This window comes from Strix aluco, chromosome 7, assembly GCF_031877795.1.
Source record: "Strix aluco isolate bStrAlu1 chromosome 7, bStrAlu1.hap1, whole genome shotgun sequence".
In the NCBI taxonomy this organism is placed as follows: Eukaryota; Metazoa; Chordata; class Aves; order Strigiformes; family Strigidae; genus Strix; species Strix aluco.
Genome location: NC_133937.1, coordinates 28,429,755 through 28,457,696, shown reverse-complemented (window position 1 = coordinate 28,457,696; position 27,942 = coordinate 28,429,755). Strand labels below are relative to the sequence as shown.

At 44.0% G+C, this 27,942-nt stretch overlaps 1 protein-coding gene across 1 annotated transcript in view; it reads right to left on the bottom strand.

The window, feature by feature from the left end:
* The window catches only part of SORCS3 (sortilin related VPS10 domain containing receptor 3), a 304,161-nt gene extending 279,077 nt beyond the window's left edge, over nt 1-25,084 (bottom strand). The window contains exon 1 of the mRNA XM_074831647.1: nt 25,055-25,084. Coding sequence (XP_074687748.1) covers nt 25,055-25,084 — 30 coding nt within the window. The remainder of the gene's footprint in view (nt 1-25,054) is intronic.
* Between the last annotated feature and the right edge of the window lie 2,858 nt (nt 25,085-27,942).

Genomic DNA, 27,942 nt, shown 5'->3' with positions numbered 1-27,942 from the left:
CCTTGGCTATTGCCAAGACTAATATTCCACAACTTTCCTTAAAAACACTTAAATGATCCAATTTTTGCAGAACCACTTGAAAGGGAACAAATTTCCTGTCTTGGACATCAAACCTGTCTCCAGGAGATCAGAATAAGAAAGCATAGGCTGAGGGGAGGTATGGTCTTTCACCATCTCCCTCAGAGTCCTGGCTAGCATTGCAAATGGACTTGTGGCAGAGTCTGGAGTCAGGTGTCCCCCAGTCAGACACTTCTTTCATCACTGTCAGCTGCATCAACCTGACCCCCAGACACCACAGACCTTGAGAAAAATTCCCATTGCCATCTGGGCACATTAAGTGGATACAGAGAAATCAGCACAGCAGCAAACAGTTTGCTTTTAAATTCAAGATTAGAGGCTGGTGAGATATTGAGAAGCTTGCCATTCACAGGTTTTCACCATTGTTTTCCCTGAACACAGTTATGTATTGTATCATGCAATTCCACTGAAGGTCAGATTTTCATATATATTTTCTCCAGAAGCCAGAGTGACCAACAGCATTTTAACTTCTCTCCAAGTGAATGGCTCCAACAGAACAAATGGGGAAAGAAAAAGGATAGGCACATTGCAGTTATCTCATTGAATCACAAGTCAGCTCTTTGAAGCCCAGTATTGTGGTGGTTTACTTATATTATGATAGCACAGAAATTCCAACTGTGATCAGGTTCTCATTATTCCAGACACTGCTTTTCCAAAGAGCAAGGGATGTCCCCTACCCCAAACCCTGTCAGCCCTGTTCATAATCATGTCCCTGCATCCTCATGTCTGTCACCTAACATACCTCGCTCCCATCAACTCTCACTAAACCCTCTCATTACACCTACAGCCATGGTACTCCTATCTCTGATCCAAGCCCTAACAGGTGGAAGAAGGGAAGCATTTCCACATTTCCAGAGGCAATGGAAGCGGTAGCATAAGCAACCTGCTAACATTTGATGTCTAAATAAACCCAGATCTCCCAACTGATCATTAATGTCTTAAGCTTTCTTTTCTCCTTTCTTCATTTCTCAACAGCTACACAAATAGGCAAAACTCACTTGGTCTCTCCTCATCTGTTGTTCGGCCTTGCTCTGAAAGCACGTGTTCATTTCTTTCCCGATTTTCAAGAACATACAGAAATAGCCTTGAAATAGCCCTTAATTCACCTGATTTTGCAAGCCATTTCCTCTCTTGAAGCAGCATTAAAAAAAAAAAAAAAAATTACACTAAGGCCAAAAGTACCAAGGGCCAAAGCTCCTAGTGATATGTTAGTAACAGAGAACCAGCTCCAGTGCCCCAAACCCAACCACACCAAAAGTCTTTAAAGACAGCTCCAGTAATTTAAGAAATGTTGCCAGCGAGAACCAGGTAACTGATCAGCCAAAAGTACCACATTTGAGAAATATGGCATCTTGGTCTGCATATGAGTGCTCCGAGCAAATCTCAGCTTCCTGTCAACACGTACTATTTAAACCTCTGACATTTTAAAAGTTGACCCTATGGATTGATTGTAGGCAGTTCAATATAAACATTCAGCACATGATACTTGATATTTAAACTTCCTGGCTCAGATTATAAATGTTGACAGATTTATCTATGACTGGAGCTGATTGGAAAGTATCATCTGTGCTCCCATTTAAAGTTTCAGCATTTTCCTCATTTTTGTAAAATTTATCATACAATTTTTAAAATTGCTCAAAATACTTAAAACATTTTTCTGGCACTGAACAACCAAAAAAAAAAATCAAAGCAATGACCTAAAAAAAATTCTTAAAATCCTTTGATTAAAGCTGAAACTTTCAAGAAATTTTCAGTTTTCTTGAAGAACTGATTGCACTGAAAAACACATCAATAATAATTGATGTAATTTTGTAATCACTCTCTTCTTCCATGTCTTACAGGGACCCAAGGTATTGATTTTATTCTCATGTTAAAACTAGAACTACATGAGGTTGAAAACTTTAAGTAAAAATTCTTACTCAATTTAACATTTCCATAAAACCAGTAAACAGCAACATGAAATAGAAACCATAAATTTTTAGTAGGACTAATATTTTTCAATGGTATCACCTAAACATGAAAAAATATTCTTTTGAAAGCAAAGTCACTTTAGATAATACATTAATAAAGCATTTCAATAGGTTTTCATTGTGCCTTCCTCCTTTTTTCTGTCTTCTTCCAGCTGCAAAAATAACACAAGCAATTTTGGGGAAGTACTTTGGCATAAATTTTTAATATGTAGTTTTCTCACAAAATATTCATGCTCCTTAACTGCAGTTTACTGCCCTATGAACGTCAACACCAGCAGTCAATAGAACATGCCCAGGCTCAACCCACACAAATTCATTCTGCTTTACTTTGCCCAAAATCCAGTTTGCGCTTCTCAGTCAGCTCAGAGATCGACACTAGACTTCCCCCAAGGAAACTCAAGCTCTCCTAGCGCTCTCTTGCCTGAATCAACACAAAGAGACAGTAGGTTGTATACTTCAAACTCTTTACAGATTGCACTCAAATTAGTATTTAAGTGGCAGCTGGGTAACACCACTGAAAAAGGATGTTTAACTTACAGGGGAATAGCTCAATAGATCAGAAGTAGCACGGGTCACACTACAATCCTCAGTCACCTTTTCATATTCTTCGCATTCAGGGCTTGCTGTAGCTCTAACACAGGTGAAGGGAACTGCAGAGGGACAAAGTCATCCCCCAGAACCTGATCCAGATCAGATTCAGCTGGCTACACACATAGTAGGGGCTGGTCCTTCTCCCTCTTCCCAAGCAATTCATGCGTCCAAGCAAACCATTTTCCCTCTGTGTTCGTACCCTTACAGCCTAAGTAGGGAAAACTATCAAGCAAGAATCACTTTAGTCCATCGCATTTCCAGTAACATGCATATAAAACAAACAAGACATGATCTGGAAATTCAGAAAAGATGGGTGATATCTTTGCTGGAACGATCACCACTAAATGCATTTCACAGCCTAAGACTACAATAAAAGTGAAACCTAAACAAGGATGAGTCAACCTCCATTAATTTTTTCAGGAAGCAAGGCTTCAGACTAAGCCTTGGGTGGTCACAATTACATCACGTCTCTTGCAGTGGTAAGCAAAAATCTGTCTTCCTGCAAGTGGAAGCCGGTTGCCAATGTCTGGTGGCAAAACATAAGCAACAAGCACCAGAAACAAATCTACAAATAAGCAAGAGGGAAGCATTTGCTACCTGGAGCAGTTAGGGGGGGGGTCAAGAACGGTGTGTTCACTCAGTTCATCATCTGCTTAGATCCCTCTATGTATAACCCAGATAGAAGTTGTATATAACCTATTCTTTAAATCCAATTAATCTATTTATTGACATGAGTTCTCTCTGACAAACCCCTGCACAGAAGTGAAAGTTTGTTTACTACAGAGTTTTGTCTCTTTGAGCTGAAATGGTTTTCTTCAATAGATTATTACTCTCTGCAAAGTCAGTGAGACAAATCCAAATATCTGTGTAGTCCCTCTGTGCAATCACTGTGGCACATGTTTGTTACCATCAGAGAAACATTTCTGAGGTTAAAGAGGAGCACGAGCTTCAAGATTTCTCCCATGATAATTTCTAGTGAAAGAAGTTCTGTACTCCAGCTCCTCAGTGGATTTTGATGCCTCACTGCCTATGTAATTAATGAGAGCTTGGCACCCACGGCTTAGAGGACCACAGCCTCACCATGGAGGAACATTTAGCTATGCTGACAAAAGGACCATGTTCCTCCCTCAAACACCAAAACTCTTGAGGAAAGACAGTGGCCTAAAGATTGCCTAACATGGCCTAAAGATAACATGGCTGACTAAAGAGTCCTGTCAAATTGTTTATGCCCAGCAAGTCTTATTCTGGGCACCACTTTCAGTAGCTCTACTGGATTCAGATCTCACTGTCACTTGGCCTCCCTGCTCCCATATTCCTGCTTGGCTCCCAAGTGTTTTGCCTCTCTGAACCACCCAACCACTACTAAGACCCCAGTTTCCTCTTCCTTCCTTTCTCCCATTACATCTCCCCTTGTCTCACCAGAAGGTGGCAGATAATTGCCAGAGGTCATTATTATAGGCAGGAAATAAATGGGCATTTCCTCCTCCCATTGTATTCTTTCTGGATTAAATACCCAAAGGCGTTTGAAGTCAGCTCTAGCTCCCCTGGTGCTTTCCTTTCCTGTACATGGTTCTGAGGTAGGACTGTTCAAAGCCAACTGAATGATCCTCCAAAAGTCCTCCAAAGAGCCTGCCTCCTCTCACCCCTGCAGCATTCTACTAGTCTCATTCAAATCCCCCAGTGATGCAGGGCACCCTCTCACCAGCAGCCAGGGAGACCAGTGGAAGCATTAATTCTTCCCTAGACACTGCTTTGAGGCTGATCAACTAATCAGGCAGTGGAAAGCCTTGGGGAAGCTAAGAGCTATCCTTGGAGAAAAGCCTGCTATTTTCCCTCATCACCAGCTCCCCAGGCCACAGCTACAGACAACACAGCAGAGACCTGGATTAAAGAGGATGCGTAGATGGACAGGAGCTATTGGATGCAACTGCTTAGTTCACAGCATAACTCAGTCAGGTTCAGGGGACCCTACTCTGCAAAATCCACTTCTCTATACTTGCATTGCTGCAGAGACCTCAGTTCCCACTCCTTCTGCAATGGATACACAGCAGACTCAAAAAAAAAAAAAAAAGCCTGCAACATGCAACTTTTGTTTAGTTAGGGTGTTGACAAAATTTACATCCAGCCCCAGTTGTAGCTTGCAAGTAGCAGGCTTGTGCTTGAGAGTTCAAAGGTGCTGCTTTGGACATACACCCTATCCATGCAGAACTATCTGCTACCTGTCAGTGTTCACAACTGAAGCTATTTTTGCCTGCTATTATTGCCCTTTCCATCAATTCCCTCTTGCTGATGCAATCCCACTGCTTTCCGTTGACCACACTGGCCCCTAACTGAAGGGTCTGTCTGGCCTAAGGTGAGAGGGAGAAGATGCCTGTGCTGGCTGTTGACAGTAAATCTCTCAAGTATGTTTGAACTTAGAGAAGGAAGAACCAGTCACATGCAGACTTGATTCTCACCAGCTCCCAGGCAAGTTTGGATGTTTCCTCCCTATTCCCATCATTTCATTTCAATTGCAGGAGACAAAGAGTCAGGGGACAGCTGGCATACCCGTGGAGGCTGACAAACTCTGCCTAGGACCAGTCCTCAATCCATCCACAGTCTCAGTCATTGGAAGACAAAGCCACGTTTCCGTCGTGTTTTCTCTGTAAGTGAGGAGCATTCTAACCAAAGACCCTAAAGGTTAATAAAGGATTGGATTTCACTGAGCAGATCTTCTTCACTGCTACAGCAAGGATGAGTTTCAACTGTGTCTGTTTCCATTAATTCTGGCTCTCCTTCCCCTTTGTCCAGGATACTTAGGAAAAGAGAGAAACCAACCTCCCAAATACCAAGCACTGTCACTTCCACACTCTTCTACTACCATGAGCGATATACCAGTGCCCAGGAGTCCCTCTGCACCACAGACTTTCAAATACATTAATATAAACAAGGGTAACTGCATCTACATCAGCAGGGCAAAGTAGGTGTCCAAGGCTGCAGAGGATGGTGCCCAGAACACTGAGGCCAGCCCATGGTTCAAATATGTCCAAGAGGTCAATGGGTTATGGAAGAGCTAACAGAGGGAAAAACTCATCTTGGTCAAGAACAACAAAAATAATGCAAAGTGTGGATTTTGGCCCTGGGTACTTGGGCTCTTGAAGATATATGGAGAGAAACTTTCTGGAATACTGCCACTCTAAAACATCTTTCTCTCACAAGAGTCCCATTTTTCTCTCTCTAAGCCTGATGCTTCCACCACAACTAGATGCATCTTCTCCGTATCTGGGCAAGCTCCGTTCCATGAGCAAGCTAATGTAGATTCTTGTCTGAATACAAATAGCCTTGAATTCACAAGCCTTCCCTGGAGATTGTGTCCTTGAATTGGAAGAATCCCCCTAGAAAGCACCACAGTTTGAAAATGTTCACCTTCACCCTACTGTCAAGACCTACCTGCAGTACATGAGTCAACAACTAGTCACCCTGATATGTTGTACTGTACTCCTGATCATCTCACAAACAATGAAAAGTGAGCTCGGACTGGTGCCATTCCAACTGCTGCTTGACTGTGCCTTTTCATTGATGTCTTCCAAAAGTTCCCCTTTAAAGACAAACTGCAGTCCCACAGATCACAGCAAGCACAGAGCAAACCTGCCTGGGCAGCTGCATCCCTCTTAATGCAAAACTTCTTTTCCAGACTTAGCCATTAGATTACTGCTGCTTGCTCCCCTGTGGATGAACAGGGGGAATCTTGTCAGCAGGATTTTAGAAAAAAGGACTGGGCTAATGCCTTCTTTTCCAGTAGATTACCTACAACTAAAGGGTTGTCTGAAAAAGAGCATGGTGACTAATGTCCCTCTTAACAAGGTTAAGGTGGTATATTTATTCATTTTAGTATTACTACCACAATACATTTTTGTGACAGTTTAATGATAGATGCTATTTTAAGACTAGTTCCGTTTGCATAAACATAGCTGTGCTGAAAGACTCAAGTGTGTTCTCTGAAAGCCAAAGAGCCATTATCAAATATGAGATGAAAGAAAATATCTAATAAATCAAAAGTTTTAAAAATCTTCCTGGGAATCATATGTAACCCTAAGCTTATTTTGCCCTTGCTCCCGCTGGCTTTGCCTTATCCTCCTCAGAATTACTCTCTTGACTTCACTAGCTCTGAGATCGGCACACGAAGTCCAACCTTATCCCATGGCAGGGCCTGCAAAAAGCGATGTCATTGCCCATCTTCAGATGAAGTCCAGAGCTCCCTCTCCCACCAATTCTCTGCAATCCATATCCTTTGGCTCCTGAACAATGATTCAGACATTTGGCTCCTAAAGTTAAGTTGGTCATCCTAATCCAGGTGACTTTGGACACATGAAAGTGGTTTATTGAAATCTGTTGGATCACCTTAAAGATTTCTACTCTAAGACATGCAGCTAGGAGTTTATCCTCAAGATTTGTACTCCTTAATGCCCAGAATGCTAGTAGTACTTCACCTTCTTCCTACTTGAATTTTCTTCTCAAAGAGTTTCTAATTTATTATCAAATAGGGTCTATATGTGTATTATATATATCTGTGGTGGGTTGCCCTTGGTTGGCTGCCAGGTACCCACCAAGCCTCTCCATCACCCCCCTCCTCAACAGGACAGGGGGAAGAAAATAAGATGAAAAACAATTCATGGGTCAAGGTAAAGGCAGTTTAATAAAGAAAAGCAAAGGCCACACACGGTAGCAAAGGCAAACGAACAAAAAAAATTCTCTACTTCCCATCATCAGGCAATGCCCAGCCACTTCCTGGGAAGTAGGGCCTCAGTATGCATAGCAGTTGCTCCAGAAGACAAACACCTTAACAAATGCCCCCTCCTCCTCCATCTTAGCTTTTGTTGCTTAGCACAATGTCACATGGTATGGAATATCTCTTTGGTCAGTTTGGGCCAGCTGTTCTGCCTATATCCCCTCCCAACCTCCTGCCCACCCCCAGCCTACTGGCTTTTGGGGGTGCAGGGGGAAGCAGCCTTGATGCTGTGCCAACACTGATCAGCAGTAGCCAAAACACTGGTGTGTTATCAACACCTTTATAGCTACAAATAACAAAGTACATCACTATGAGGGCTGCTATGGGGAAAGTTAACTCCATCCCAGCCAAACCAAAAACAACAACTCCAGGTGCAGACTTACAAATTAGATTTTTCAAAGTGCCTCAGGATACACCCAAATATCCAGAAATACTTCCTTTGGATAGACAGCTTCAGCTGGAAAATTAAATAAAATAGGAGAGGTGCTGGGAAGAAGAGGAAAACATTCTGGTTGCCAGTAATTAACAAGTATGCCTTGCAAGCTTTTCCCAGTTGCTTGGCAACCCAGAAAGTCACACCAGAGATCAAGTGTAGCTTAACCAGATGTTTCCAGAGCAGTAGCTTTAGGTGGATAAGGGAAATCTTTGGTGTATTCCCACATCTTGACTATTCTGTACCAGTATTACAGGCCCCAAATAAAGTCTAGGGAGACTTCAGACAAATTCTATTCCATTCGAAGGGAACAGTGGAAGAACAACTGCTGAAGAGACACCTTTACCTTCATATAACTTTTGCCCTTCATTTGCTATGCCCATATTAGAAAATGACACAGGCCCAATTTGTTGGTCCAGGGACCACTTGGCACATCAGGGTCTGCCTCCATCTGGCTAAATGTCCTTCCTCCGCAAGACAAGGTGCCAAAAGGAAACATCCTTGGGCTACCCTGTCCTTAAATGAGGCCTGAGTTTGTTTGAAAGTGTAGACTGGCATGGGACACAACTGTGCTGGGGGAACACCAACAGCAAAACCATCACACTCCCACACTCGTGAACGCCAAGCATGCACCAGTCAACATCAAGCACCTCCCTGGGCACCACATGGAATGCGGTAGGTAAGGATCATCCCTCCTGAGGTGGGCACTGGGGTCCCACGGGCAGAATTTGCCATCATTCACAGGACCACAGCCACAAAGTGAACTGAGCAGAGTCACTGGTTGGGAGCCAAACCTTTGACAGATTAGCGTCTGTCCTAGTGGAAGAAAATCTGGTCCACAGAGAGTAAGAGTGCTCTGCCCAGTTTTCTTTGACAACAACCACCAAGGGATGGATGATGTGTACAAATCACCAAGTTGGCAGTAGAGAAGGTAGCAGTAAGACAAGGGTGTTTTACTAAAGAAGCAGTAGTCTCGGTCAGCCCTGTACCTGACTCTTCTACACACCATTCCCTTTAACTGCAATCTTTCCACTATAAGGAATCTGTCTTTGCAAAAAGACCTGGCTCTGGCAGAGAGAAATAATCTTCGACATGTTTCATGGGGGTGAGTTAAACACTGACAACACCTGACTCTCCTTCCTGCTTTCATTTTGTCCCTTTAATTAACAAAAAAAAAAAATATGAAAAACTATCAAAAAAAGCAAAACAATGCCCACACATGAATCTTTGTATTAAAACAGTTTTGAAATCTGACTCTTATGCAGTTCTGTAAGCACAGTGGATATTAATAATTCAACAAAATATTATAGTCATTACTGTATTTTGCAATATCACAACAGTGCATTTTAGCAGAACTCCTCTCCAAATCTCATTGCAACAGCCATTAATAAATAAAATGCAATTCACTGTATTAAATGTGTTGTTTAAAGGCTAAATATTTCATCAGAACTAATTCATTTTAAATAATCAGACTAGGACTCTCCTCCCAGCACCAGGACACATCTCCAGCTCCATACATTTTCCACATTTAGAAATGTAATGTTTCAAAAAGCAAAGCATAAATTGAATTCAACTGGAACATCTCTTAGAGCAGCAGCTCTTAGACTGCAATCCCCTGAAGACTGATGGGATCACAGCCCAACAGGCCACGAGCCTCACAACTTTTTTATGCTGTTTACACAACCCATTAAAATTAAGATTAGAAAAATACAATAGAATTGTTTGCATTTACTGCCTGCCTTGAACAGTGGCCAGTGCCTGATTCTCTGTGCGAAGGAGAAAGAAAAAACATCTTAGTCCAAACCTCAGCTGCCAATAGCTATATATAACACTGCTTATCCACTGCTTTTCATCAGTCACTCTCAAAGGACGTGGCAAAGGAGATCACATTCATCTCACAGATGGGGAAACTGAGGCACAGAGGGAAACAGCTTGTCAGTAGTTAATGTAAAGGCTACAGAATGAGCTCATATATATTTTGCCATCATGCACAAGATGCATTAGCACATGAGCTCTACCCCATTGCCTCCAAAGGCACTCATGACTCCATTTCAGTTGCAACTTAACTTTGGGGTTAAAAAAAAAAAAAAAAAAAAAAAAACCCAACCAAACAAAAACCCCAGCCCTTTAAGCAAAATGAAAGCATTTGCCAAAATATTTTCTTGGATCTCAGAAATGGGACCTAGTGATCTAGACCTGAAGTGCAACTGCCCCTCCACTCTCAAACACAAAAACCTCCCAACCTCCCCAGCCATAAACTGGTGAGTTTCTAACCAGGACAAAGAAGAGGGCATTTGATTTTAGTTTTTGTCAACTGCTATTATTAGCAAAACATGTTACCAAACCATATTAAAAAACAAAAACAAAACACCAAAACACCAAAACCAGAGACATACTTTTCAGTTTGAATTTTTCAGTTTAAAAGCTTCTCCCACAGAGAAGGAAAAAAAAACCCCACTAAAAAAAAAAAAAAGGAAAAGAAAAACTACAAAAAACCCCACTCTCTAAAGTAACTGTTACTTTCTGGTCATCTCCAGAACAGCATGTAAGCACCCACCCTACTGACTGACAAAGTGACATCAGCAAAGTAATTCCTGTAATTAAAACAAAGCAACACGGTCTTACTAGCAGGGCCTGGATCGGATACTATACTCTCTATTTTTATTGATGGAACTCACTGCTTTCCTCCAGCAAGAGCACATAAACACTGCAACCTTCTTTTCACCAACTTTACACCAAGATACAGCATAGCACTGAAAATCAAAGGTAGTATTTTCAAGCATCTTTTTACAGTAAAGTAGCATCTTAATAAGGCCAGCATATTTTATACCTCCTAAATTGTGCTGAGTTTGCTTTCATAAGTACGAAATTATATTTCTTTTTAACCTTTTAAATTAAAATCTCAGCTTTTCTATACAAAAAAAATCCTTTAAACAAGTCCTTAAAAATTAGGGAGAAGTGTTTATTTGATTGGGTTGGGTTTGTTTTTTTTTTTTAATCAGAATGAGTCTATGCTTGGTCTGAATAAGAATCTGAGGAGACCTGTCAGGGTGGAGATGTGGGTTAAGAATTAAACCCAAATTATTCCCCTTCTGTCAACCACTGCACACACACAAGAAAACACCAAGCTGAGCAGTAAGTTATTTGTAGAGTTCTGTGTACTACGTATGCTTGATTCCAGATAGATGCTAGATATGCCAGATACAATTCAATGCCAGATACAGCTGCACTACTGAGCAATGTCAGATATGTGACATTGGGAATACATGGACTTTTGGTCTCATCCAGCACATCTGATCTTATGTTCCTGGGCACATGTCCAAAACCCATTAAACTCAATACAAATGCAAAGAATTCACTGGCTTTCAGTCAGATTTTGTATGACATCGGACAGGAACAGCTAGAGATATTTAACCTGTCAAGGAGAAGAGTTAATGGGAACTTGCTCTAATACATACACCACCTTTACTGCACTGTCTATTTGTGCTTTAGGTCATTAAACCTTAAGAGCTAAGAAGCCTTAACTCCTGAGCCAAAGTCCAGATGATTTCTCTAAGCTTTCACCAAGACCCTATAAAGCACTGGCTGCACTCCTCAGATGAGCCAGCAACACTTGAGCTAGTGGTGAACCTAAACCCAGGATCAGTGAAGGGTCAGCACAGCATGGCAGGAGATGGTCACTGCCAACATGGGAACTTGGGAAAGTGATTCAGAGCTCAGCCAATGAGCAAAGCAGCAAGAGAATGTGCCACATCACGGGCCAGGGTGGTCTCCACTAAGACAGTAAAGAAGCATCATTTTTGTTTGACATACTGTTTGGACACTGCTTTGTGGAACTTTGCAATCAAAGCCCTCATCATTATTAAAAGCTACTTCTAAAGGACTGTATTCCTGGATTTCTCACTCCCTTCAAGAGACAACCCTCTACTTCAGCATGCAGCTCAATGACTTGTGACACTTGGTAATTTATCATAACATTAATGCTTTTCTAGTTGCTGTGTTATGAAACACAGGTTGAAGCACAGCCATGTAGACGGAAGCAACTTTCAGATTCCATCTCGTGCAAGCCTGCCAGCAGCCAGAGAAGGGGAAGGCACATGTGGTCTAATTCTCATCTTGCTGACACTCCATCAGTGTATCACCACTGACTTTGAAGGTATTACTGCTGTCCTACTTCAGCATCAGGAAGATGAAAAATAAGCCCTTGAAATAAAACATGCTGCTCTGACAGAAGCCATTGCTTCGTCAGGCTAGTCCTTATCAAGGCAAGTGGTTTTTTAAAAACAATTTAAAACAAGCACAGCAGTTTCATTAAAGAGAGAGCAAAAGAGACACCAAAAGGTTCCAGTGACAAGTTACTCCAAGCAGAAGTGTGAGGATCTAGAACAGCATTTCCAGTCTGGCAAAGGGATCACTCACAGCACCTGGGCTGTCTGGCCAACTCTGTGTACTATTTATCTACCCAGCCATAAAAAAAAAAAAAAAAAAAAAGAAAAAAAAGAAAATTGAAAATTTTCTTCATAGCAGCTGTTTCTCCAGCAAATGTAGAAGAGTCTGCAATCCCAGCTCAAGGCTACAGCACACCACAATTTTTAAAAGTCTGTTTTGCTAGTTTATTACAAACTGTTCCTTCTCTACAGCTTCCATTGAGGAAGGTGGTTGCAATATCTCAAAAAAAATAGCCTCTCATAAGCAGTGAAGATATTTAGCAAAGTAGTGAACTGAGAGCACACAGTTGCCTGAAAGACTTTGAGAAATCCCATGAGTGCTAGAAATGGACACCTGTCTTTTCCCTGAACCAGCACACCAGCATTTAGAATATGTTTTCAACTGAGGTTTTCATTAGAAATATTCCAAAATAACAGAGACTTGGCAAGTCCAGCTCAGTAATTCTCACCCTTAAGGTGGCCAAATCACTGGTAGCAAATAAACATTTATGTTTGCATTGCTAATACCAGTAACACAGGCACACGTTAGTGCACTCCAGCAAATCTGCACTTGAACATCCAATCCAAGTTTCCCACCAATGCAAGACAGGGAGACAGATATTTGCCCACACTGTGGCAATATCTCAATCTTCCTCCCTCAAGTTGCAGACTTAGTCATGTTCCCCACAATCAGGCAACTCATTTCCACTGTCCCAAGCTCAGGACAATGGAAAAGAAAATCCAAGAAGGATGACAAAATAAATTTAAAAAACTCAAAGCCAAGGAGATACATAAAGACCCACACTTGCAAAACTAAGGCTGCATATAGAAATATTCACACTAAGGTCCTGTTCACACTAGTATAAATCAAGGTCTATTGAAGCAACGCCAGCAAAAAATCACCATAAACCAGAGTGGATTTTGGACCATGAACATCAGCTGAGCAGTATCCCTCCAAAGGGTAATATGTATCTACTGAGATCCTTCCTCTCCTTTCAGTTAATGGCAGGACAGACCATTTAACCACTGGTCTAAAGCTTTAGCTTGCATGACAGCAATCTATGCACCCTGGCAAGTGAGAATGACCCACTCAGCTTTATCGACCTAAATAAGTAGGAGAAAAGCCTCCTGGCAGCATTTCTCTACCCAGTTCTTGTCTGAGACAACTCCAGGTATCATTCAGTGATGGCACATCTAACCTGAATTGACCATGTCCCAGACACTTGCACACTGACTCCAAATAATCACTTTCCTCTCTTCTCTCCCAGTGAGGATTAGACTTCACCACAAAGTAGCAGAGCATCAAAATACTGCTCAAGTTCCCAGTAGTTGTGCATGCCTTGTTCAGGAGACTTTTTTTTTTTTTTTTCCTTCTGGTATTAATTCCTTACATTAGGTTCATTCTCTGTCCCTGCCTGGGCAGGAGCTGCCTTAGCAGAAGGATGCACAAGGAAAACACATCAGTACAAGTCAAGCACAAGCCTGCCTCTGGAGGGAGAACATTTAAATAAAGAATGAACCTGAAATAGCTACCAGCTTCCCTGTAGCCAGCACTGTCTGTCAGCACAAATTCACCACAGGGGACTATCACGCAAGAGCAAAACATTTTCTGGCCCCACATTCAGGAGAGAGAAAGTGAGCAAAAACTGACCAGTGTGCCACCCCAGAGACTAGCACAGGCCATGTCAAAAAGACAGAAACAGAAAAGGCCGTATCTTCCCCATCACAACTGATCATCTGTGGTCTGTAGGAACAGGCTGGCAGGGAATGCCCATGCTGCCTTCTCTTCAGGGAGTTCAAATTCCATGTATGCAGGCAAAAACAAACAGAAAGGTTATGCCACCCATATTAAATACAGCATCCTTTAAAGACACAAGATTGGTGCAAGATGCAGTGCGTACACGTAAGGGACTGGGGGGGAAAGCCTTTCTTGTTCCCAAATGTTTACCATTAAGCACAGTTTTCTATTTCTCTCTCAAAACCCTACAACTCCACAGGCGTTTTCTGAAAAAAAACGCTTTTAGCTCAGGACAGAAAAGGTTGCAAGGGCAACTAATTCAACTAATTGCCAGTTCTTTTCCACCTTGCTACCATTCCCTCCCATCTCCTGATCAGTTAGATCTACACTTGAGACCAGAGCAGAATGAAACCCAAGGAGCACACATGCTTTATGAGAGCTCCAAATCCAGCACATGAACAACCACATTCAACCTAAGAAACTTGGTGTATAACTGAGGGATGCCAAGATTCAACCATGCCAGGCACAGAAAAAACCTTCACTCCTGACTCATACCATAGGCTGTATCAGTTGCTGTCCAAAGGCCATAGCAAGGAAAGGAGAAGGAAGGGACTTGCAATCCCATATAAAGAGATCAGAGCACATGAGCTACAACAGAAGAGTGTAGAGAAGTAACGGAGGAAAAGCAGGCAGAATCAGACTATGGCCCCAAATCATCTCTGGTTTCATGGTACTTACACCTAGTTAAATAGCTATATACCTAGTTCTATAATTATCAGGTCACATACCCTTACACACGTTTACATCGGCATAGTATCTTCTATGCTTCTAAAAACACTTTTTTTTTTATAAGCACACAGTGACTGAAATGGGATTTTAAAAGACATAAGCAGTCCAAGAAGCTCCACTCTGTCCCTTCCCATCCTCCTCTCAGGTACCAACATGCAGCTCATTTTGATGAACACAGGTACAGCAAGTTTTGTACTGATAAACCTGTTCACTACACAGGGTAATACACGTTTACAGACAGCTCTCACAGGTAAGAATGCACAGCGTTAAGCAAGGTGTTTCCCTATGAGCCATGAATCAGAAACAACATCAGTGCATGTTTTCATGCACATATCAACTCACTCCTGTGTCCTCACACATTCCATGGATCAGCTCTTGCCTCTTGCCCTTGTATCCACTAGGATGAGCACATGAAGAAATCTCTGCGGCTCATTCAGGCCCCAGTCCGAGAAGAGCCTCCCCTAGTCAGTGACTGTCATCACTTTTAATCTTTGTCTTTGGGGAAGATGATGAGACTCTCACATTTTACAGAAGATGTAGCATTCTCAAATGATCCAATATTTTATTTTACCATCTAACATTTGCTCTCATTCTTCAGTGCTGTAGTTAGACCTGACTCTTTCCCCTTTCTGTGAGTTTTCACTAAGACACCTTTGCCCCAATCCAGTTTATTGCCTGTTTCCAGTAGCACTACAGGAAGCACAAATAAATAAAATAATTTTAAAAGCACACAGCTGAAGACCCACCAAAACAAAACCTCAGCGCAACTCCGAAAGGCAGGCTTTGTTACTTGTAGCATGTGAGGGAGGAACAAGTAATGAAGATAATCTTAAATTAATTAAAAGCAAGGAAGGGTAGAATTGAGCCTGCAACAAACAGATGCAGTGCAAGCAAACAAAGAATGCTAAGCTGCCATCGATGTTGCCTTTTGATTAAAGGAACAGAGTTCCCAGGCAGGCTGGCAAAAAACAACAGTGAACAATATTAATTGTAAATTAAGGCCTCCTCAGGGCTGATGCTGTAGCTGTGTTTTAAGTTGACTTCAAAAAGAAATAATGTTTTAGCTGTGGATGCAACAGACCAGAGGAAGGATAACTTTGGGATAGGAGGGATAATCTATTAACCAATTGGAACTGAATGCAACAGGGAAAAATGGTCACAGGTATACCATGCTCCTGTAAATTCATCTGAGTGAAGAAGCAGGTCCCAAAATAGTATCTGTCCTGAACCATAAGCCACCCAGTGTCCATTCTCATAGCTGGCAGGTCTCCGGCTGATCAGCGTATTGGCCACAGCCAGCCCTCCAGCACACCTGTAATGCTCAGCCAAGTACACCCCGTGCCACTATTTACTCCTCCAAATGGGCAGCAGAATGAGGGATCATGACAGAGATGAAAGAAAACACTGAGAGATAGAAAAGTCCTGGAAGGGCAAACAGTTAAGGGATGGATAACTTCTGTTGCTTAACAAAATCACCAGGCATTTTACTCATTTTCTGATCCTTCAGAGATCAGACAGCTCTCACAGGCCAGATAACTAAGTGTTTAGTGCAGCTACTGGGGCAGAGCCTCAAAAACACTCAGCAGAAATCATAATCCCATGGGGTGCCCTAGCCAGATCTCTCTCAGACATATTCTATATCCCATATCCCATGCTTTTCTGAAAGCCCTTCTGTTTAGGGCTCAGCTACACAGAAAAGTCTGTCCAATGATAGTTGAACCACCTCTATTAATTGTATCTCTGTAACACCTGATACACTGACTGCATGGGGCTTTCTCCTGGTGTTGCTCCAATAGTTGCCAAAGCACACTGGGATAAAGATTCTCTCTCATCTAAAATAACTGTTCTCTCAAGTAGCAATGGCTATCATATTGGTTTGCAATCTCACTGTCTCATAGGCAAACCTTTTTTCAGGCCAGATGTCAAATGTGGTTTTCAGAGACCTCCTGCCTGATACACGGGTCTGCCTGTCTGCCTCTGCCACAACACACTGTGAGCAAGGCTTCCCGTGCACAAGGTCATCACGATCCTTTACATGCAGATTCATCAGTCTTCTGTCTTCCACCAGGCTTTTGATACCCAAACAGAAGCAAAACCCTCTCCCACTGCAAACACAGAGTTCATGCCGGTTCAGCTTGCGGGTCTGTGCAGGAGTGCAGGGCCTCAGCCCCTGGTACCCTTCTGCACCCCCATCCATACTCCCACTATAGTGTCAGGTGCTACCAACATTTTGCTGATTGGGAACAAAGCCAGGAAGATATTATGGGTGGCAGAACAAGGACATTACCCTTCACATACTGCCTCAGCCCTCCACCTTGCAGAAGACTGACATGGAGACACCCAGCCCAGGTCCTGTTCAAGAGAGCAGGAGGAAGACTTATCTGCCCTGACTCACTCAGGAGTCCTGCACCTGGTTTGGGGCAGAGATGTTTCCCCTTGGGTTGTGAAGGGTAATAGAAAGGGTGGAGAAGCCACCTTAATGATTCCAAAAGCTAACAAGACCCTTGAACTTTGCATTCTACTATGTTATCCCATGACAAGATTGCACAAACAGGCACACAGACCTACATGTGCCCTGCTATGACTATCATCCTGAATTATTCCAACCCATTACAAACAAGCCACATAATTCTGAGCCAACTCCCAACCCCCTCAGCAGACAGATGTGACCCCTCTCCTATCTCTGTATTTCCGATGGAAACCAAATTCATGGCTCCCACAGTTTCACTACATCAATTCTCATCCAGCTCAAAAGGAGCTGCAATTTGGAATAACTCAATCTGTGCAGCCATACTGGTAAAGGGTTAGAACAGCAGACAACACTCTTAAATCACTTTCAGCCAGAACTCTGCAGCGCTTTTGCTTGATCAATCTGTTAATGATTTTAGCTGAGCACATTCTGCTTTCTGTTATTAATGAGAGTCCTGTTCTTTCCCCTCTTAGCTCCTCTTCTCACTTATTTTTTTCCTTTCTTTCATGCAATCTCTTCTAAATAGAAAATACACACAGCATCTGAGCTGTGGCAGACAAAGTAAAATAAGTCCTTTGTCATTAAGAAACCATATCAATAAGGAACAGGAGTCAGAAAACTTGCCTTCCAACTTCAGATCTGATCAGCAGCACAACCCAGAACAGACTCCTCCTCTCTTATATGTCTCAGTTTCCCAAAAAAAAAAAAAAACAAAGACTAATAATACTGACCTTCCTTTTAGTGACCTTTGAAATACACACCTAAAGTAGGCAGCATAAGAGCTTTATAAGTACAGTCATGTCTGTCACCCTGTAAGCACAAAGTTAGCAGGGTTTGCTGGTAAAGGACAGGAAGCCTAAAGCAGAGAAATGCTCACAAATAGATAATCATCCAACCCTTCACCTTATGAAGAAAGAATTTCCCCCCAGGGCTTCTGACAGAGGCAAGTAAGGACTGCAGACAGGCGGCCCTGTTTGCCTGTGCCTGATTGTATTGATCACAGCTGGGGGATATTTTCCAATCAGGCACAAACAGCAGGGAAAGGCTAACAACCAATTAGCGCTCAGATTCCTTCCTCCCTGCACCCATGAGGTCCTAAAGCACTTTTGGCAAGAGCTAAATAATCATGTTTTATACATTCTCTTCCACCCAACAGCTTTTGCAAATATCCATCCATTTTAAGCCTCAGCAACAGCCCTGCATGTGAGTTAACTCTTCGTTGTAGATGGGGAAACCAAGTCATGGGGCACAATGGCAAGTCCAAAAATCATGAAGACAACCTGCACGCACAGCCTGCTCTCCTCTGGCACCCCAAGGAAGCGCATCTGAACTCAACCCATGCTTTTCTCTCTGCCTTGCAAGTCAGCAGGAGCTCTGTGCTCAAGCCTTCTGCTCCACTAACCCCTCACTGGAGTCCCCACAAGGGGCTCAACGTGTTTCCGGAACGTATCAGCAGCATCACTGTCCACTGAAAATGCACCAGCAGTACCCGCACGTTATAGACTGGCGGCGTGTCTGAAGCAGCGCCAAAGCAGTTGCTTTTAAGATCCAGAGGCCTTTAGCCCATCATTGACCTAAGTGATTTTTCTGTGGCTCAGCCCTAGTTTTTCTAAATCCCAAACATCCACTTTAGTCCCAAGGACACCAGTAAGTGCAATCACTTTTCCCAGGAAGAAATGTTACTTTGTCCCACCATACAGTGGCTGGGGTGATTTCCAGTGCCTTCTGTTCCCCCACACTCAGAAGAAATAAAAGGAGAGAGGGAACAGAAATGCTTGTGCAACATCCTCAAGGTGGTCAAAATATTGTCGAGTCCCAAGTAGCAGGGACCTGTCAGGACAAGCATATCCTCTGCAGATCAGAAACCGGGGAGAAAAGCGATGAAGCGCAACTCCCCTGCCCTCACCTACCAGCTATAACTGGTGTAGAAGAGGGAGAAGATCGGTAGCAAAGTGGGTCAATCAACAGCTATCCTTCGGGGCTAGTCCCGGAGACAAAACGGGGCACGGCAGTTGAGGAGATGGAGAGTACACACTGCTTCAGTCAGGAGCAGCCAGGGTTCAGATTGCTGTCTCCTGGCACTGGAAGGGTTAACATCGTCCCTTCTCCCAACCCAGCAGCACTGCCGGCAGTTGCTGGGGGGATGCTGGTGGCTTTACAGGCACATGACGCAGGCTGGAAGGGACCGGAGCAGAAGAGAGACCCCGGCATTGGGACTCTCATCTTCAGGAAAAAGCCTGACAGCAATTAGAGGCGACACAAAAGGAAGATAGTACCAGCTGCAAGGGGGGGGGGTGAAATGCTTTACCACGGCCGAGTGCATGCTAAGATTATTTTCCTCTCTCGCAGAGGGAACCCCAGACAGCAGGAATTTCACAGAGTCAATGACTCCAAGCGGGTTTTCATATCAATATTTCAGCAGCGTCTGTCTTTCCAGCGTGCATTTCCCAGATCCCAGCTCCCCTCCCCACCCGTTGCAGCATTTTCCTTCCTTTAGCAAATGCCCACGCTCCCTCTAGCGCCCAGCTCTGCTTTCCACACACCGGCAACCCGCCTCCCTTCCCTACAGCCTGGGCACCCCAGGGTGCCCAAATCACGCTACAGCTAATTAAAAGTGATGCTATTTTGGGCACAGAGGCCCTGTAGTGCTCTGCAGGTCTGCCTGGCCAGCGTTTGTGTCGCATATCAGAGTACGAAGGGGAGACAACACCGTGACAGCCTCAGTGACAGGGACCCTCCTTGAAGAGGGCTCTGCCACTCATTTCAGTGAGAGAACAATCACGTCTCCTTCAGGACTGAGAGGGAGGAAAAAAAAGAGAGGCTTGATTATTCAGCATCAATCTTTTCTGATTTTTATTGTATGCTGGAACTCTGCTGGCCACAAGGGCTGGGAATTGACCCCAAAATTTCCAGAGCAGATTATTTATCAAATATGTTTAAAATCCACACAGCCATGCTCTTCAAACATGTAGCAAACTTTATTCAGTTCCCTCAGTCTCACAACACCCCATAAAGGCAGGAAAGGGAATACTGCCATGCCCTTCTTTTTGCAAGGAGGAAACGTTAACAATGATGCTGCAGGTTTTCCCTGGACATTACGAGGAAGTTTGGATTTGGGAATCTGTTTGCTTTGGATTCCTGCAGGGAGTTTAAACAAACCAAGAAACTTGCATGAAAAGGTGTGGCTTCAGCAAAGCAGTATTTTCCAACTAAGGGTTATTTCATCTTAAAACCCCTACTGGGCTCTGCCAAGTAAGTCACCAGATCAGTCTCCAGCATGGCTTACAGTGGGGGGGGTCAAACTCCCACCTCCCAGAGCCAAGCAAGAGAGAGGGAAGGGCTGTGCACAAGAGAGAAGGAGGCTCATCGACCCACAGCCCTGGGGCTGTAATTCAGAGAATGTAAAGGGCCCACAGTCTCCTTGCTGTACTCCCTATTTTCCTCGCTTCTGTACTCCTTTTTCATTCTTACCTTGCATTTTTCACTGCTATAGGATAATACAGGTTGAATTCTCAACTACAGTAAACTGGCCTAGATCAGTCCTACATCAATTTACACTAAGGATCCAACCAAATACTTTGCTGCTTTGGGGACTTTCTGCATTTACAGCATTCAATGCTTCGCAAGGATCATGGCATTTAATTTACTGTCTTGATTAGAGGCAGGTTGGACTCCACACCTTCAAACACAGATTTCCACTAGAAGATAAACTTGACAAGATCCCAGCCAAAGCCAAGTCTCAACTCCATAACTGACAGGTTCCTTGCAATTGTCCTGGAACCAATCTCAACCATAAGCTCAGGCTTGGTCTTCAATCCTGAAATGATTTTGGATTTGTAAGAGAGTACTGACTCAGGTGAGCATGTACTGCTCTCCTCCATTCTATCCACAGACATCCAGGGAGCTTAAGGAGCATGACACTATGGTATGACTTAAGTAAATTCTTGCCTTTTTGCAAGACTGGCTTCCAGTATCCTTTAGTACAACCAACATCAAAGGTCCTTAACCTGAGCTTTGCCCATTAGATGACACAGCTTTCATATTTTTTCTAAAATCTCTACTATGAATCCAGCTATAAATTTCGAAACTCTTAGAAAGTTTCATCTTCTCACAGCCTTGCATTGAAGAAAATATTTGTCTCATCTCACCTCCCTTTTGGGAAAAATTTCTCCTGCCTAACATCAATTATCAGCTCAAACCCATTTTCAGAATACTTTGTCATCTAATTGGATGAATGTTTTCCATAAAAAAAAATAATTGAAGAATTGCAAAGCTGTTTCTGTTTGCATTTAAATCACTGTGAAAGCTTAGCCACAAATCCTAGGCCTCATCCCTGAGCATGAAAAAGTCTGAGTACCAAGGCCTGAAGGGAAACTGCTGACAGGCACCTAGAACAGGAGCAGTTCTGCTACTGAACTTGGAGCTACAAGAACATTGACAGCTTGCTGCACTAGGCAGGGTAATGGCCCAGGGAATCTGCTAGCTTCAGAGGATCCACAAGTAACATCAAGGCCCGTCCACTGGACACCGACTTGACTTTGCAATGAAACCAGTCGGGGGAGAAATAACCCCAAAAATATTTTCCAGACACCTTCTTCCTGCTCTACTGACTCAACACAACCATAAAAGCAATTGCCATGCAAGAGTTTCATTTTTATTTCCCCATCTTCTATTTGAATATTAATTAAAAATTGATTGGTAAAGTCCTGGAGAAGGAATTTAGTGGTAAACTTCATTACTAAAGGTAGTGGAGAAGTGGAAATGCATCAAGACATTGTGACACAACTGGCCTACCTTCAATGGCAACGAGACCACAATGTAGCTGGGAGCCATTTGAGAAAGAAGCAGTCTATAATAGCAATTAAAATATCTACCAAATGCAGTGAAATTAATATGATTGCTCTGTTACCATCTTGCACTCTAGGAGTAAACATTTTAGACCGAAATCCAACTGGACTATGGGAGCAGTTACCCATGGCTAACAACTAAATGCAGCATTGCCTGCCTAAAGATTCATTTTCTCCCCTTCCTCCCTTCCAAGCACAGCAGTCTATTTGGAATTGCAAATATTGCCCATCTCGTTCTGCCCATCACACACTGCATTGCTAGGCATCTTAATGAAAAACTACCTGGCACACAGCAAGCCCATCAGCCTCCCCAGCTTGCAATTCGCCATGGGAGTGAGTAATGTCTCAGCATCAAACCACCAGTACATTAGCAGATCACACCAGAACGCTGCCAACAGCATTCAGAAGAATCATTCCCGGAAGAGACAGGCTTCACTGTGAGAACTTGTACAACCTGCTTTTCACTGCCAGCTGTCAGAGCTTGCACAGGGTAAAGGAGTCGGATCAGTGGTAGCAGGAGGAAAAGAATTGCAGAAGACCATTCAGCGCGGAGTTGTTCCCATCAGATCATGTCTACACGAGTCTTGAAAATCTCCAAAGGCAGAGAAAACTTTCTGGTGCCTCGCTGCACCACTTTCTTTGAGAAGAAACTCTTCCTAATGTCCAATCTGACATATGTTTGTGGCTGTTGCCACATGTTATTTCCTCTTCAACCAACAAGATAAGCTGCATCTTCTTTCTGACTCTACTTCAGGTGACTGTAGGCTACTGTAGTACTATTAGCCTCCTCTTTACTAGAGTCTTGTCCCAAAGACATCTCATACTCCAAGACTCCACAGGCTGACTGGACCTCTGGACAAAACAGTGTAGCATGGCTGACAAGATAAAACAAGGCCCCAGTCCAGTCTCTCACCAGCTCCCATCTTGCCTTCCTCAGCTTTCAGAGCCTGGCTCATACTATAAGCATCAATGCAATTGCATGGTCTGCACAAGTAGCAGCTATGTCACTTAGGCACACTATACTTCTCCAGGTTTATCTTCTGCACTGCTGCACTGCACTGAGATAGAAATATGTACTTCTGACATTTTTCCTACAGTATGAAAATTCCAACCCATAGGATCATATAGGAACTTGGCCTGGCTGAAACAACCTGCAATACTGTACATGCCTTAGACAAACGCCCTCTCCTTCTCTTACTGTGGCATTATAGTGCATTTCCTCATCTTTATGTCTGAAGTTTGCCTCTGGTTACTAGCAAGGCAAAAGCATGTATATATACATGGGATAGCTAAAGCACACTGTGATCATAAGCTGGGGACTCTCCATAGATAAAGGATTGAAAATGTCTTCTAGAGGCTAAAAGAAAGCTAAAAATGTGCATCTTTGCTTCTTATATTGAAAAAAACCCACCCACAACACCACAGAATTTGTAGTACTTCCATCATGGAAAAAGCATGGACAGAATTAAGTACTTCTTATAAACAGCTACATTCATCAGAGTGACAACTCTGAAACCTAATGACAACAGTCGCCATTTACCATTCCACCAGTGATCATATCAGGAGAGCAATCTAAGTGTGTTTTATCCACTGTAGCTTGTTGAAATCTCTTGAAAAAACTATTGTCAAGAAACAAGATAGCGAGACTTAAAGCTGTAACAGCATTAAAGGTGTTGCTATTTATTTCTACAGGTCCTTATCCTAGAAATCAGGGAGAGAGGGAGGAAGAAAAGATAATCTGAGGAATCAGATCATCTTCACAAGAAGGTTGGAGAGAGCATCTGGTGAGCAGAACGAGGACAAATTTCATGCAATAACATAACCATCCAAAGAGAGGGAAAACAGGCGTAGAGGATACAACTGCTTACTGAATGGCACATTTCTACACAGTGTGTGTTCAGAGAGGAATGGCTTTGAAAAAAGAATGGCTTGCAAATCTTCTGGGAATAACAGCATTTTTCACTAAAAATTCTCCTTCCTTGAGAAAAGCCTTAGCCAGAAAACATTTTATCTGATCTCTACCAAGTCCCTCAAGAGCTTCAGTGACCTCTCTCAATAAATGTTTCTATCAGGGCAAACTGATACTTGAAGCCCAAATACAAGTCTCCTTTTTCTAATATCAGACACACCAAATTAAGCCAAGTCCCCTTCCCAAGAACACAGAGAACACAAACCTCATTTCTACACAGAATAGTATTTTTGCATTTTCCTAACAATTTCCACTTGAAGACCTTCAGGTATTGTACAAAGCAGAAATGAATTCTGCTCCACACCACCACTTTGTGGTAGCTAAGTAGTACTATCCTCATTTAATATGGAAGAGGAGATCCAAAGAGGTTAATTGTCTTTCCTAAGGTCACAGAAAAAGCCTCTGGGCAGGACAAAGCAGAGAACCCACATTCCCCAATCTCACCAGCCTTTTGCCTCTGTCCAAATCCTGACCTCACTATCTTCGAATGGAGAAAACAAAAGTTTGTTGCCTGGAAGGGATTATTTTTTAATAAGTTAAATTGAGACTTGAGGGACGTGAGAGAAAAGGGGCATAGGAGACGGAGGGGGAGTTACTCTTAAAATAACAAAAAAAAAAACACAGGAGGTTTTTAACATTCTAGGTAACGCGACATGCAGCAGTTGCAAAGATCTCCCTTTTGTGGAGTGTCTGTAGAGCTATACGTCCCAGTAAAAACCTGATTCTTTTGTTACCATGCTTTCCTCTTCTTTGCCAATCCATCCAGTTGTTAGGAATCCCTCACCACTAATGTCTGATTTGAAATATACTGCTTCATTGCATGAAATTTGATTGATCGCGTTTTTAATAAATCGTAAGTGACAAAAGCTTAGGTTCTTAAGTCTGTTCAGGTAACAGGGAATTGGTAAAAGCAAGCTGTACGCCTCTTTACTGCTTTGGTAGCCTGAAAACAATAGCATATAGACATGTCCTACCTGCTCTCCTAGGTCATTTGGCATAATCATGACACGAGTTAATATCTTTTGTCCATTTTCAATACATCTTCCCGCTGCTTTACGTCTACTGTAACCTAAGAAAATACATGCTTTGAGGTGAGAGACTGGGAACCAATGTGGCTGGCAAAAGAAGCCACAGTTTTCCTGAGTGACCTTGTACCAATTGCTTGATGGTCCTGTGCCACAGCCACCCCAACAGTAGAATTAGGTAAAAACTGAACTGCAGCAGAAAAACAGGCATTGGATTCAGCCTTCTCTGCTGATAAATTAGAGGACTCAGGTTCAAGCATTTAACTTTCCCCCTACACTGTTTAAAAAAAATCCAGTTAATCACTAAATGCAGTGTGTTTTCTCCAAGAGACAGAGAGAAAAAGTCTCCAGATGCTAAACCTCATATTAGAAAAATCACAAAAAGATAACACTAGTATTTATTAACACGCTTGTTTTTCCTTCCTACAAACACCGCACTGGCAATAAACACCAGTCTTTTGCTTTTGCTTGTGCTTTTGAGTTGGAAGCTTTCAATGCATGGTATCCTGAGGTGCAAAATCTTAGTGGAAAGTCGTGAACAATGGAAATGTTACCCTTCTCAGTCACCTGGAGTTAAAGAATAAAGGAAAGTAGTTATCTAAATAGCGTATTTCTGTAAAAGAGACCAAGGAAGAATTTTGTGAAAATCACTTTCTGACCTGCACTTCAGAAAAAATAACCTTTCCTTCCCCTGCAAATGCCTACAGAATGAGTTTTCTCTGCTACTTTAACCAGAAATACTCAAAACTATTGGAAATCCATAGGGGGGATTTTAGCTTCTTTTGCCCAGCACCCCTTGATTCAGCACTGAAATGAAACGAGAGAGGGCATATAGGCTGTTTTTTTCATTACATGCCATGTTATATTAAAAATAAATGATCCTAGAGACGAGTGTAGTGCTAAAATATACCATGCAGCTGTTTTCTCTTGAATGTTTGCTTTCGTCTTTAATGAGAGTGGAATTCATGTCTGGCAAACACAACTGCCTTTAAAAATTGGTTAAATCAAAGTAACATCTACATTGCTGTCAGAATTATTGCCTAAGTAATAATAAATAGAGAAAAAAACTTCTAGTCAAAGAAATTAAGAGGTAGTTGAATTGCACATTATAAAGCTATAGCTGATGCACAGATAGATCCGTAGACAGACAGATAGATGGATGGACAATTTGCTTTTTAATGACTAGCAAGTTTCGTGAAGAATGTATCTGAAAATCCAGGCAATCTGGTTTATGCTGTTAATTGCTTTATGCCCATTTCCAATAGTAGCAAAACAATAAAAGAGGCATTTTCAAGGCAGTGACAAGCTACAATAATCAGAATAATGGGAATACTGTCACCAGACATAAAGGTTTCCTGGAGTCCTTTCAATTCCACCTGTTCACAGACTTTACATCAGAGGGGAAATAGTATTTGTGATACCAAGTTAAAAGAAAATTGAAGTTCTGTCCACAGCCATCTGCCGGGCGCTGCAAAGGAGGGTATGAGGGAGGGCCCTGCACTATCCCGGCACGATGGTGTGGGGGCTTTTGGGACACCACACACAATCCCACAGACTTCCAGGGACACCTCAGTGACTCGTTATTACTGACTTCAGGGAAAAGGCATGAGACGCCGCTGATTTTTTCTAAACTTTTCCCTGTGCTTGCACTACCTGCCTCCTTCCAGAGCCCCTTAACGTGCAGGGGGGCTTTCCACCCCTTAATGAATTAATGGGATCTCTCCTGTCGCCAGCATGCAGAGCGGGGGAACGGGAGGGCTTTTCCACCACCGCTGTACATCATCCATCCCCTGGCACAGAGGCAGCGAAGCGTGCCGGCGTGTATATTACATATGAAGAGGCAGAGAGAAAGGGGACCCGGCTGTACGGGCACACGGGACAGCCAGGAGCGGGCAGCCGGGCTCTCCCCGGCGCAGGGGAGCGGGCTCCGACCGCGCTACCCCGGAGACCACAGCTCTGCCCCGGGGGCGGGGGTGAAAGGTGTTCCCAGCCTCCTTCATCTCTCCCCGGGAAAACTTTTCTCCTTTTCCGCGGTCACCGCTCCCCGTCCCCCTCTCCCGGGCGCTGAGCGCACGGTGCCCGCCAAGCGCCCCGCGCCTCCCCGCGCCCCCACCCGCCCCGCGGCACTGCTGCCTCCCCGCCGAGCCGGGCCGAGCCGGGCCGGGCCGCTGGGGCGATACTCACGCTGCTGTTGTGCCCGGACCAGTGCACCATGGCTTGGTTGTGCGCCGCATCCCCGGTGAGCGCGAAGGTGGTGCTGCCCAGCCGCAGCTCCTCGGCCCCCCGCAGCCGCGCCGCTCTCCCCTCCTCCGGGGGCCCGCGGGGCTGAGCCCGGCCGCCGCGCTGCCCCTCGGCCGCGGGCACCCCCCGGCCGCCGCCCGCCGGCAGCGCCCGGCGCCCCTCGCTGCTCCGCCGGGTCCGCGGAGCCGCCGGGCCCCGGCCCCCGGGCGCGCCGCCGCCCGCCCCCGCCGAGCGGAGCGGCGCTCCCCGCGGCCCCCCGCGGCCCCCCGGCTCCCCGCCCGGCAGCGGCTCCGCGGCGGCCGCCGCCCCGGCCGAGCCCCGCGCTCGGCCGCCCGGCCAGCTCCGTAATCCTCGCAGCGGCGGCGGCTGTCGCTGCTCCTGCCTAAGGCGAGGCGAGGAGGACGGCCAGGAGGGCGATGGAGACGAGCAGGATCTGCAAGTTATTTCGGCGCCGGTGCAACACCAAGAGAGAAGTAAGAGCCATGTCCAGGCGAGGAAAACGGTGTGGCAGGTCGGAAAGCAGTTGGTCCCCTTCTCCATGCCTTTGCGGAGCGAGTCGGGGGGCTTGCAGAGGGAGGGGGGACGAGGCGCTGCGT